The 12509-nt window shown below is 55.6% G+C and overlaps 1 protein-coding gene across 2 annotated transcripts in view; it reads right to left on the reverse strand.

Moving 5' to 3' along the window:
* Positions 1-12509, reverse strand: part of RFC5 (replication factor C subunit 5) — a 52185-nt gene that overhangs the window by 17117 nt on the left and 22559 nt on the right. For both annotated transcript variants that reach the window (XM_068113420.2, XM_068113421.2), the window contains exon 2: positions 4995-5059. In XM_068113420.2, coding sequence (XP_067969521.1) covers positions 4995-5059 — 65 coding nt within the window. The remainder of the gene's footprint in view (positions 1-4994; positions 5060-12509) is intronic.

The following is a 12509-nucleotide window of genomic DNA, read 5'->3' on the forward strand; positions in this document are numbered from 1 at the left end:
GCGCGGTGTGGTGAGTGTTACAGAGGGTGTGACGGGAGAGTGTGCGCAAGAGTGTGCGCGAGAAAGGTGTGTAACGGACAGGTGCCTGAGGAAAGAGTGCGCTGTCAAAGGCAAGGAAGAATGCACACCTGTGGGGAGTGTTACAGAGGGTGTCACGCAAGAGTGTGCGCGAGAAAGGTGTGTGACGGACAGGTGCATGAGGAAAGAGTGCGCTGTCAAGAGTAAGGGTGAGTGCGCTGTCAGGAATGGAGGTGAAAGTAGTGAGAGTGACATGGAGCGTGAGTTAGTTGTGACAGGTGAGCGAGGATGTACACCTGGGATGGAAGGATGCACACCTGGAATGGTAGAGCGTGAGTGGGAATGCACGCTGGAGTTGGTGGTGAGGCACGTGGTTGGGTGTGCGAATGAGAGCACACCTGTGATTGTCACAGAGGAGGTGACTGAGGAGGGGGCGCGAAGAGGTGTTTTGGTGAGGTGTGCGACCAACGAATGTGTGCCAAAGTGTTCGGTGGTCAGGTGTGTGACCAAGTCTGTGAGTGGAATGAGAGTACCTTGGTGTGTAAGGAAAGGTACGACGAGGAGCATGGAGACGGCTGGATGTGTGAGCAAGGAACGGGCTGCGGGGTGTAAGCGTCCAGGTGAAGCATCGACGTTAGACGGGATAGAGTTTAGAACGACTTATAGTCGAATCGGGCCCTCGGTGCGTGCTGGGCCTCGCTTTGAACGGCCGCGTCCAGGCTCCACTAGGCGGAGCTGGCAGCCCGATAGGAAGGGTCGTTATGGCGACCACGTTTTGTTGAGACGTGCCGGCAGGTCGAGATCGGGACATTGGATGGCTCCACGCCGAGGTGATGCGTGGGATCTCGGCCCGGGTACGCCCCCGTCCCTGCCCCGAATGCCGGACGCATCCAGCCGCAGGCACAAAACAACCAGCATCCATTGCTCGGCTGTACGAAGCCGGGCTGTAGATGTGAATTGGCGCACCGAGAGGATGTAATAAGTAGACGGGTGATGGTGATAGTGATAGTAGTGATTTGATACAAAATTTAGAAAAGTGAATAGAATTGGCAGTAAATGGAAAATTTTTGAATTGTTGGATTTGGACGAGCGAAATTGGTAGTGAGAGACCCCCGATGTGGTGGGATGGCAAATCCACCATCCTTCCCAGGTGGGGCAAAGGAGCACTAGATTATGGGGTGTATGGCAGTGAAAACTAGCCCGGGTGGGTTAGGATATGGTGTGTAGGGATCTAGCGAAGATTGACATTAGGTGACGTTAAGTTTAGTTAGTGACTGATACCTGTAGTGGGGACGCAGGTAGATTAGTATGGATGATAATGACGTGGGAGCGCAATAGTTTAAAGGGACGACTGGGAAGCGCAAGTTTCAGAAGGGAGTAGTTAGCTGAGATGATGCCGTGTGTGTGAGAATTGAACAGGTGTGATTGCACAGGTGTGCAACTGGACAGGTGTGTGGAGCAGTGTATGAGTAGTGAGTGTGTGGATCAGCGCGAATGCGCTTGGGGAGAGAAGGGTGCAGGTGGCACCAGGTGTGAGAGCACAGGTGTGCAGGTACAGGTGTGTGGAGAGAGTTGGAGTGAGTGGTACGGAGTGGTGTGCATGGTGCGAAGGTGTGGATGGGGGAAGAGTGGACCCCTTTCACGAGCACCCGGGGCGGGTAGTGTAAGTGTTAGGTAGAGGGTGCAGGTAAATTGTGGTTGGATATTGGCATTTGTGGTGCGGTTGCAGAATGGTGTTGTGAATGGGTGCATTAGTGTTGTGGAAATGGCTGGGCGTGTAGCCTGTTAGTGTGTGTAGTTGGTTGGGCACTCCACCACTGTGAGGATGTCGGCCAGGTGAGGCCGCAGGTGGGCTCTGGGAGCCGGTAGTTGTGAGTGGGTGCCTGAGGGTCCCGGGTGTGGATCGGGCAGCCCAGTGCCAGAGAGGGCACGGAGTGGGGAGAGAGCCAGAGGGCCTTCCCCAGGTAGTTAGGTTAGGGTGAGGAGCAGGTAAGCTCGGAGGCAACTGCAGTGGTGGAGGTGTGCAGGTGGGTAGACCCACTGGGAGAGGTACACGCCGCAGCCCAGAAATTGTGCGAGGGCACCGGGAGATGAATCGGGGGAGTGAGACCCCAAATTGAAGAGCACCACAGTTTGGCCAATGGGAATTGGTTTTTAGAACCCATAGTGTAAGAGGGCCAATGGTTTGGCCGGAGAAAGCCCCCGGGTAGTGTAAAGTTGTTAAAGTCATTTAGGAGATAGTTAGGATTGATGAACCTGTCGCACCATACGCAGCCACTTGCCTGTGGTGATGATGATGACTCCACACCTGTGTTTTCTTTGTTTGTTGCAGGAAATGAGATTGCTGTGAGGATTTGTGAGACGCATCACGACGTGGATGAGACATTGGGGTGATTCCATCTCTCCCTCCCTAGGAGGGACTGATGATGAATTGGTGATGGCAAATTTTGATGTTCAGTTGGAGATGGCAAATTTTGATGAGAGTTGAAAATGGCAAATTTGATTGGTTAGGAGGGAGAGAAGACGAATTTGGTATATGGGAGGAACGGGGAAGACAGTAGGGATGTTTGTTGATTTGTAAAGTAGATGTTTATGAGTAGTGTTGTGTTGTGTGGATGCAGTAAGGGGTAAGGGAGGGGCCATGTAGGTTACCTGGTGGGGGGGGGGCGTACGATAGGAACGTACCTGTCTCACCTGGTTCCCATGTGCCCCCAGTGTGCATTACCTTACATTGCGTGCACTTTTGCGCCCTTACCACCTTACTCACTTGTTTCTTCTTTTGTCTCCCACCTCCGAGGATCTGGCTTTGGGGTAGAGAGAGAGGAGAGAGAGGTGCTGGCGACGCAGTTGTGGGCCTGCACTTTCGCTGTTCGCTGCCTGGATCGGTACACCATATGGACCGCAATGTTTGTGGCCACCCACAATGGACCGCAGTTTGTTTGCGGCCAAGCACCACCCGGGGATGGACCTATGGGTCAACGTGGCACCTATGCCATACAGGTGAACCACTTATAGTTAACACCACCAAGTGCACCACAAGAAGAGCAAGAGACACCTGCAGGGGTAGGGGTTGTTGAAGTTATTTTTATTCCAATGAACAATGGTGACTGCACCGATTGGTGGTGGGGTGGTGCTTTTGATGCTGGGAAAGGGTGCTCTGCACGTTATTAAAGGGCCGTCGGCCACAGAGCACTCGTGGGTTGGTGTATCGATGTTGGCAAGCGCGCTCTCTCTATGCATAACATCTGCATGTGTTCCTCCAAAAACAGGTCCTGGATCGTAGTGTAAATAGCAGCGTAGTCTTGTAAATAATGCTCCCTACCGGCTGTATGTTTAGTTTGAGAATTCTTTCCGGATTCGGTTATCCTGTGGGTGTGTTTCTGTGAGGAGAAGGGTGCAACGTCGCAGGGGGACATATTTACTCATTTGTGAATATCTGTAAAACTGTCGCACTCAGGGTAGAGTTAATAGTAGAGGGAACTACATTGCGTGCCACACTAAAGTAGGTAAAAATTTATCGGGTCGGGACGCCCCGAGGGTAGAGAAGGGTGCAATGTTGCGAATATGGAATTTGGCCTCCATATCCGCTTGTAAATATTCCCCTATTTTCTCCGATACTCCCCAACTCTCCCTTACCCCATTCCCTAGTCCCATTGTCTGTAAACAACACCCATTAGAGCCGATCTTCCCCTTCATCCCCCCATTAAATGTCGTGCCCAGGTCCCCCGCACCACACGTAGACAATTATAGGACATCTTGCTAGTTATTCTTAATCTATGTCAGTTAAGGACTTGTTTCCATTAATTATGACTCTTCGTTGCACCAGAATGTGATTATATGGCACCTGTTAGGAAGTTTAGGACCTCCCCATACCTCTCCGCATCTCTTCCCCATGAAGAAGCGCCAACTACAACAACAACAACAAAAGAGGGGGGCGGCGCGGTGACGGCATGGGGAGTGGGCGTCCTCCTTCCGGCTCGGTTAGCCACCATTGACCACGCGCTCCACGGGGTTACCACGAAGGGGCTCCCTGTCGGCCCCTCGTCAAGGGCGGAGCCGGTAACCCCCGCACCCAATGAGAAGCCATGGGCCGATGCCATCTGGGGCGGCGCTAACGAGCCGAGGGCGTGTCACTCCCCGCCGGATATACGCGGCCCCGCGCCGGATGTGACGGAGATGCGCCCCGAGCTTGGAAGGAAAAGACGCCACCCTCCCGAGCGCTGAGCGACCTCCCCAGCTTGAGACCAAAGTCGCGACCCACAAGCGCTGTGATACCTTCACGCATCTCTGGACACCACCGTACGTGATTCTGTCCCTGAGCCAGGTGCACCTGAGCCATCGCGACCTGCCTCCCCTTTTCATCAACCCCCGTGTGAGTCAGCATTTTGTCCCGTGTGTCTGTCGTCTGTCCGGGGATAATATAAGAGTGTGTCTAAGTGCCTGTCTTCCTGTAATATACCTCTAGCCCCTGTAATCTAACCTTTTTCCGTACGAATATACTTGAGAATCGAAACCCTGGTGTCGTATTGTGTCATTATAACCCAGCCGGGTGTCTTCTCTTTCCTATTGAGCCAGCGTAGCGCGATTAGTCAACATTCGGGCACAATCGGGTAACTTGTACGGATACGGCGGCCATCCCGCTCGGCCCACCATACCATCAAAGTCGTATCTGTAACAATATACAAGATAAGATATCGAATCAATCATCAATCCGAGTTCACGTGGATATAGAAGATCACGTGTCATTAACAGATTAAGTAAAATGAGATATTTATACAAATTGAAACAGGAATGACATACCACCTCAATCATTACAGTGTTCCTTCTTTCAAGTAATTAATTAATCAATCAAACACAATGCAACTTCGTAAAGAATTAACACAATGAACAGACAATACAGTATACACAATATTCACGAGTCAAGATCAAATGCATCTCAAACACAAAGGGGAGGGAGTAAAGAAGGAGGCACGCACTTGTATGAAGGATGTCTTGATGAGAAATCAGCTCATCCAGCGATTTGGGTCGGTATCTTTCTACCCTGCAAGTACACAACACAACCAAGTATCTACGACTTGAGAAATCGGCTTTATAAATCTCGACATTCAAGCCTATAATAATCTTCAACTGTCCCAAAACGTTAAAAAATAAATTATGAAAAGGATGAGCTGATCAGCACAACCAATTTAAGTTAAGCAAAGAGATCACAACTGGTATATGGCAAACATAACTCGAATGGCATTCTTCGACGCCGCAACATCGACCAATATGCCTTCGCCCACATTATTACATCATTATACATACTTCTACCACGTTTGACTTAAATCCCTTCAGCTGTTCTGAAGTATCACGTTACAACCTTACATGACCTCTGACCTTTGATGCTGAAATCTAATCAGTTCGTCTTCACGTCATAATATATACTTTTACCAAGTCTGGTCACAATCCCATCACTGGTTCACAAGTTAGCGCAGTAACAGAATTTTTAACCAAGCAGGACCTCTGACCTTTTGACTCCTTAATCCAATCAATTCATGTTTACATCATTATACATACGGTACTTGCACCAAGTTTGACTTAATTCCCATCAGCCGTTCTGAGGTTATCACGGAAACGAAAACCTATTACAGACTCTGACCTTTGATGTCAAAATGTAATCATGTGGTGCTGTGCACACACAACTCGTTTGCCAAGAAGGTAGGCCACAACGCGTTGTACAAACCAAAACACTTTATTATCAGCTCGCACGGAAGCACTGGGGGCTCGACTTTCGAGCCCGCATATATGTCCCGAGGCCACGCCTTGCCCCCGGGCGTGGCCGGTCGGCCGAAAGGCAGGGCATGTATCTCAGTTCCACCCTGCGCCTCGTGACGCCTTTGCTCCGGGCGTGGCCCGAGCCGCGATTATTGCCCACTGGCATTGTGTCCGCCACACGCGCCCCCCCAGAATTCCCGCGCACCTGAAGGGTGAGCTTGCGGGGAAGCCGGATGACCCGGCCGAAACGCCCTCTGGCGATGCGTGCAGGGATGGGGGGTAGCGGGACGGCAGGGATGGGGGGTGCCGGGGGTCTGCCCGCCGGGGGGCGGCCTCGACGCGGAGGCAGAGCTGCTTGCGGGGGGTGGTCCAGGTCGAGGTGGGCCGGCTTGAGGCGGTCCACGGAGATACGATCCGGAGTACCGCCGATGTCCACGGTGAAATGCTTGTCCCCGGTCTACAGCAGGCGGAAGGGCCCGCCGTACGGGGGCCGCAGTGGTGCCCGGTGGGCGTCGTGCCTGACAAAAACGTACTCCGCCGTGCGAAGCTCCGGGGCGACGTGGAAGGACGGGCAACCGTGGTGTGCCGTCGGCACCGGGGCGAACCTCCTGGCGGTCTCCTGAAGGGTGGAGCGCTGTTGCGCCGCGGACCAAGGTGCCGTGGAGTCGGGGATAAATTCGCCCGGTACCCGCAGTGGTTGTCCGAAGACCAGCTCCGCCGAGGACGCGCGCAGGTCGTCCTTGGGCACCGTCCTGAGGCTCACAAGGACCCAGGGGAGCCTGTCGGCCCAGCTGCCGTCGCGGAGGCTGGCCCGGAGCGCGGCCTTCATTGAGTGATGGAAGCGCTCGCACAGGCCGTTGGCCTGGGGGTGGTAAGCCGTGGTGCGGTGCAGCTTGACGCCGAGCCCTTGCGCCACTGCTCCCCAGAGCTCCGAGGTGAAATGGAGGCCGCGGTCGGACGAGATGTCCGGGGGGGTGCCGAACCGGGCAACCCAAGTGGCGATGAAAGCTTGCGCAACATCAGCCGCAGCTGTCGCCGCCAATGGCACGGCCTCCGGCCACCGGGTGGTGCGGTCCACCATGGTGAGGAGGTGGGTGAAACGCCGCGAGGGGGGCAGAGGTCCCACCAAGTCGACGTGGACATGGTCGAACCGACGTTCGGGCACCGTAAACGGGGCCAACGGGGCTTGGGTGTGGCGGTGGACTTTCGCGCGCTGGCACGCGAGGCACGTTCTGGCCCAGTCGCGGACGTTCTTCCGGAGGCCATGCCAGACGAACTTCGCCGCGACAAGCTTCTGGGAGGCTTTTGTGCCCGGGTGGGACAGGCCGTGGATGGCGTCAAAAACCGGGGGCTGCCAGCCAGCGGGCACGATGGGGCGAGGCCGGCCGAGGGAGACGTCGCACAAGAGGGCAGTGCCCGTGACGTCGAACGGCACCTCGGTGACGCGGAGGCCCGTGGCGGCGGTCCGCAAGGCCTGGACGTCGGGGTCGGCGGTCTGGTCCACCGCCATCCGGGCATAGTCGATCCCGAGGTGGACCGCGTGTGCGACGGACCGGGAAAGGCAATCCGCCACCGGGTTGTCCTTACCCGCGACGTGTCGGATGTCCGTCGTGTACTCGGACACGGCAGAGAGGTGACGTTGCTGCCGGGCCGACCACAGCTCGGCGACCTTGGCCATCGCGAAAACAAGGGGCTTGTGATCGACGAAGGCCGTGAACGGGCGGCCCTCGAGGAGATGGCGGAAGTGTCGGACCGCCAGGTGGAGCCCGAGTAGCTCGCGGTCGAAGGTGCTGTACCGGCGTTCGTGCGGGTGGAGCTGCCGGCTAAAAAACGCCAGCGGCTGCCAAGCACCACCCACCCACTGCTCTTGCACCGCGCCCACCGCGTAGTCCGACGTGTCGGTGGTGAGGGCGATTGGTGCATCGGGCGCCGGGTGCACCAGCATGGTGACGTTGGCCAAGGCCAGCTTTGCGCCCGCAAACGCCGCGGCCACCCGCTCCGTTCAAGCGATGTCACCTTTGCCCGGCTTCCCCCGGAGGGCCTCGTGCAGGGGGTGCAGGAGCTAGGCGACACGGGGCACGAAGCGGTGATAAACATTCACCATGCCCAGGAATTCCTGGAGCCCCTTGATCGTGCGGGGGCGCGGGAAACTCCTGACCGCCTCCACCTTGGCCGGTAAAGGGATGGCCCCGTGCCTGGTGATGCGGTGCCCGAAGAGGTCGATGGCGGTGACGCCGAAATGGCACTTCGCGGGGTTGATTATCAGGCCATGCTGGCCCAGGCGTTCGAAGAGCGTGCAGAGATGGAGCAGGTGCTCCTCCCGGGACGCGCTCGCGACTAGGATGTCGTCCAGGTAGACGTAGATGAAGGACAAGTCGCGCAAGACGCTGTCCATGAGCCGCTGGAACGCCTGGTCCGCATTTTTCAACCCAAAAGGCATCCGCAAGAACTCGAAGAGGCCGAAAGGTGTGATGACGGCCGTCTTCGGTACATCGTTCGGTTGTACGGGGACCTGGTGGTGGCCCCGGATGAGGTCCACCTTGGAGAAAATGGTCGTTTTCACCAACCGGGTGGAAAAGTCCTGAATATGCGGGACCGGGTAGCGGTCGGGGGTGGTGGCGTCGTTGAGCCGGCGGTAGTCACCGCACGGCTGCCATCCGCCGCCGGGCTTGGGCACAATGTGCAGAGGAGAGGCCCATGCGCTGTTGGAGCGCCGTACGATGCCCAGCCGCTCCAGCGTGGCGAACTCCGCTTTCGCCACGGCGAGCTTCGTGGGGTCGAGGCGGCGCGCCCGAGCGTAGACCAGTGGTCCGACGGTGGGAATATGGTGTTCCACCCCGTGTTTGACGGCCACCGCTGAAAAGGTGGGCCGTGTGAGTGCCGGGAAACTGGCGAGGAGGCGGGTAAACTCGTCCGCTGCCGGAAGCGTACAGACTAACCTCGCCGGGACAAAACCGCTCAGCAAGCCGCTTGGTAAGCCGCTCGGTGAGCCGCTCAGCGAGCTGCTCAACGAGCCGCTCAGCGAACAAGCCAGCGAGCTGAAGGTTTCGGCCTGGACGAGACGTCGACGCTTAACGTCCACCAACAGCCCATGCGCACAAAGGAAGTCCGCACCGAGCAGGGCCATTGGCACGCTGGCGGTGACGAAAGACCATTGGAAGCGCTGTCCTCCGAAACGCAGCGAGAGGCAACGCTTCCCGAATGTGCGGATGGGAGTTCCATTGGCGGCGAGCAGGTCGGGGCCCCGGCCCGCGGCTTGCTTGTCGGACGCAGAGGCAGGGAGGACGCTTACCTGCGCTCCAGTGTCGCACAGAAAATGGCGACCAGACGAGGTGTCTGTGATGAACAGGAGGCTGCCGGAATGGTCGACGCTCATGGCCGCAAGTGAGCGCCGGCCCGGTCGTTTCCCGACCCGTCAAAAGAACACGGCGGGCGGCACGACCTAGCCTTGCGGCCGAACCTGGCATGATAGTAACACCAGGTTTGCCCCGGTGGTGGCTGCCGCGTCGGTCGTGACGGCGGTGGTGGACGGGGTGTAGCAGCGGCCACGAGTGGGCGCGGCGCTGTAGCCTCCGCACCGGGATCCAGTACGGCAGCGCCATGCATCAGCCGCGTGTGCGGCGCTGAAACCTCCGTACCGGGATCCACTACGGCAGCGCCATACGTCGGCCGCGTGTTGCAAACCGCAAAAAATTTGTCCGCCTCTCCGGCCAGGGCGCGGGGTTCCTTTATGTTCGAACCGGCCAGCGCGAGCCGCACCTGCGCAGGTAGCTGGCGGAGGAAAAGCGTGCGGAAAAGGAAATCCAGGCGCTGGTCTCCAAGAAGGGACAACATGTAATCCATCCGAACGGACGGTCATGTGTCGCCGAGGGCGGGAAGGTCCAGGAGGCGGTCGGCGCGGTCGGCCTCCGTGAGCCCGAACGTGGCGAGAAGACGTTTGAGCGCCGCGTACTTGTGGGCGCCCGGCGGGCGCCGAAGGATGGACACAACGCGGGCGGCAGTGCTGGGCCCGAGGGCGGCGACCACGTGAAAGTACATGGTGTCGTCCGCCGTGATGCCCCGGAGCTGGAATTGGGCTTCGGCCTGCACAAACCAAACGTCGGCTTGTGCTTCGCAGAACTCTGGGAGTTTAACGGCGACAGCGTTGGTAGCCATGGCGCGTTCAGGGGTCAGCTACGGCTGAACCAGTCGGGGTCACCAGTGTGGTGCTGTGCACACACAACTCGTTTGCCAAGAAGGTAGGCCACAACGCGTTGTACAAACCAAAACACTTTATTATCAGCTCGCACGGAAGCACTGGGCGGGCTCGACTTTCGAGCCCGCATATATGTCCCGAGGCCACGCCTTTCCCCCGGGCGTGGCCGGTCGGCCGAAAGGCAGGGCATGTATCTCAGTTCCACCCTGCGCCTCGTGACGCCTTTGCTCCGGGCGTGGCCCGAGCCGCGCTTCCACGCCCGGACGCTCGCGCCACCCACTGGTGCGCGGAATTATTGCCCACTGGCATTGTGTCCGCCACAATCAGTTAATTTTTGCATCATAATATATACTTATACCAAGTTTGGTCAAAATCCCATCACTGGTTCACAAGTTAGCATGGCAACAGAATTTTTACCTAAAGGGACCTCTGACCTTTGAACTATTGACCCGCCCAAAAAATAATAATAATAAAATTAAGTTAACCTTCACATCATTATACATACCTGTACCTAGTTTGACTTAGATCCCTTCAGCCGTTTTAAAGTTATTGTGGAAACGAAAACCAAACACAGACGCACAGATGGACAGCCCAAAAACACAATGCCTCAGACGACTTCTTCAGCAGGACATAAAAACTGCACAAATCAAATTCCTCCTTCTGTTCACTGTTCAATCCCAACTTGCCTTCCTGGGCTTCGAGCCGGTGGTACACCCACCTTCTCATGTTATCTCGGATCCTGACCCATGCTTTTCTACCTCCGACGCAACCCTCTTATTTGAGAGAAGGGACAGAGCTGGGGATTGAAGACTTGGAGTTGAGGACTTGGGGCTGGTGGAGGTAAGGTTGAGGACTTGAAAGAAGAAAGGGGTTGAGGGCTTAAGTAACATTTTACCTTTACATGGAATTTATGTGGGACACTGCTGTTATGCTGTCAAAGGGCATTCCTAGCAAACTTCCGAAATGTTCCACACTCTATTGGAAACAAATTTCCTTACAACAGCACAGTGGAACCGTGTTTTCTGCTAGTATTTACATATATACAGTATATGGTGTGCAGTGCTGCCAGGGCACCGCATGTGAAGGGGGGGAGGCATGTGAAGGGGGGGAGGCATGTGAAGGGGGGGGGGGGGTGGGAGAGGTATAAACATATGGACACTGCCAGGATTTCCAGGAAATAAGTTGGAATTTCAAACAAGGTGGATCTGGGGTGAATTAGTGGGGGTAGAAAAGATCAAGGTTATGGATGGGGGAAGATAAGAGATGGTGGTGAACAGCTGTTTTAAAGACCTGGAGGGAGGAGAGGGATTGAAGGGAGTGTGGGAGTTTGTTCCACAGGCGGGAGAAAAGAGGAATGAAAGAGTGAAGGTGAGCAGAGAGCCGAGATTTCGGCAGTTTAACCATCAGAGGGTTGCTGGCAGATCTTGTGCGACCTGTAGGAATATTTGGGGGACAGAGCACAGAGAGAGCTGGGGGAGCAAGGCCGGAGAGGAGTCGGTAGAAGACAGAAAGACCACCTACCTGCCTGCGGTGAGTGAGTGAAAGGCCCTCAGCGATAGCTTCATCGCGGGAGATTCCAATGATTTTGAAAGCTTTGGATTCAACAGCGTGAAGCCGAGCCAGGTGTGAGGCAGGAGCACCAGCCCATAGGGGAGAACAGTATTCCATTGAGCTGCGGATGAAAGCCTTGTATGTGGTGAGGAGCTCAGGTGTGCCGAGGAAGGACTTCGCACGACGGAGGATGCCCAGTCGGCGACTGGCTTTGGAGGCCAGCTTGGAAATGTGGTTTTCCCAAGAAAGATCATGGCAGATAGTGAGACCCAAAAGCTTGAGTGACAGAACTTCTTGGAGAGGATTGTTGAGAAAGTAGATGGGAGGGTTGTCCAGTCGATCTTTTCGGAGAGACATAGTAAGAGAGTGAGATTTGGCAGGATTGAACGACATGTTCCACTTGTTTGACCAGTCTGTGATTTTGTCCAGGTCTTCAGAGAGTGAGGAGGCTGCAGACTGCCGATCTGAGGGAAGAGGAATGGAGCGGCAGAGAGTGGAGTCATCAGCAAAGAGATAGAGAGGATTTTCCAGAGAGTCAGAGAGATCATTGATAAAGACCAGAAAAAGCACAGGGCCCAGCACACTTCCTTGGGGAACTCCAGCCTGAACAGGAAGGGGAGATGAGAGAAATCCATTCAGGGCCACACGTTGACTACGACCAGAGAGGAAGTCCGCAAGCCATGCATGGAGATTTCCATGGATACCATAGGAGGAGAGTTTGGTGAGCAGAGCTGGGTGCCAGACCGTATCAAAGGCCCTTGATATGTCAAGGGAGACAGCTCTGATTTCCTGTTTGGCATTGAGGACCTCCATCCATTGTTGAGACAGCAGAAGCAGCATGTCCAGAGTAGAGTGACCTGGTCTGAAACCAAATTGATGATCAGAGATCAAGCCATTGGAGAAGAGGAAAGATTTCATATCCGAAGCAATGATGGATTCCATGACTTTGCTGATAATTGGGAGCAGGCTGATTGGTCTGTAGTTGCAAGGA

This window comes from Myxine glutinosa, chromosome 4 (assembly GCF_964187855.1).
Source record: "Myxine glutinosa chromosome 4, kmMyxGlut1.1, whole genome shotgun sequence".
NCBI lineage: Eukaryota > Metazoa > Chordata > Myxini > Myxiniformes > Myxinidae > Myxine > Myxine glutinosa.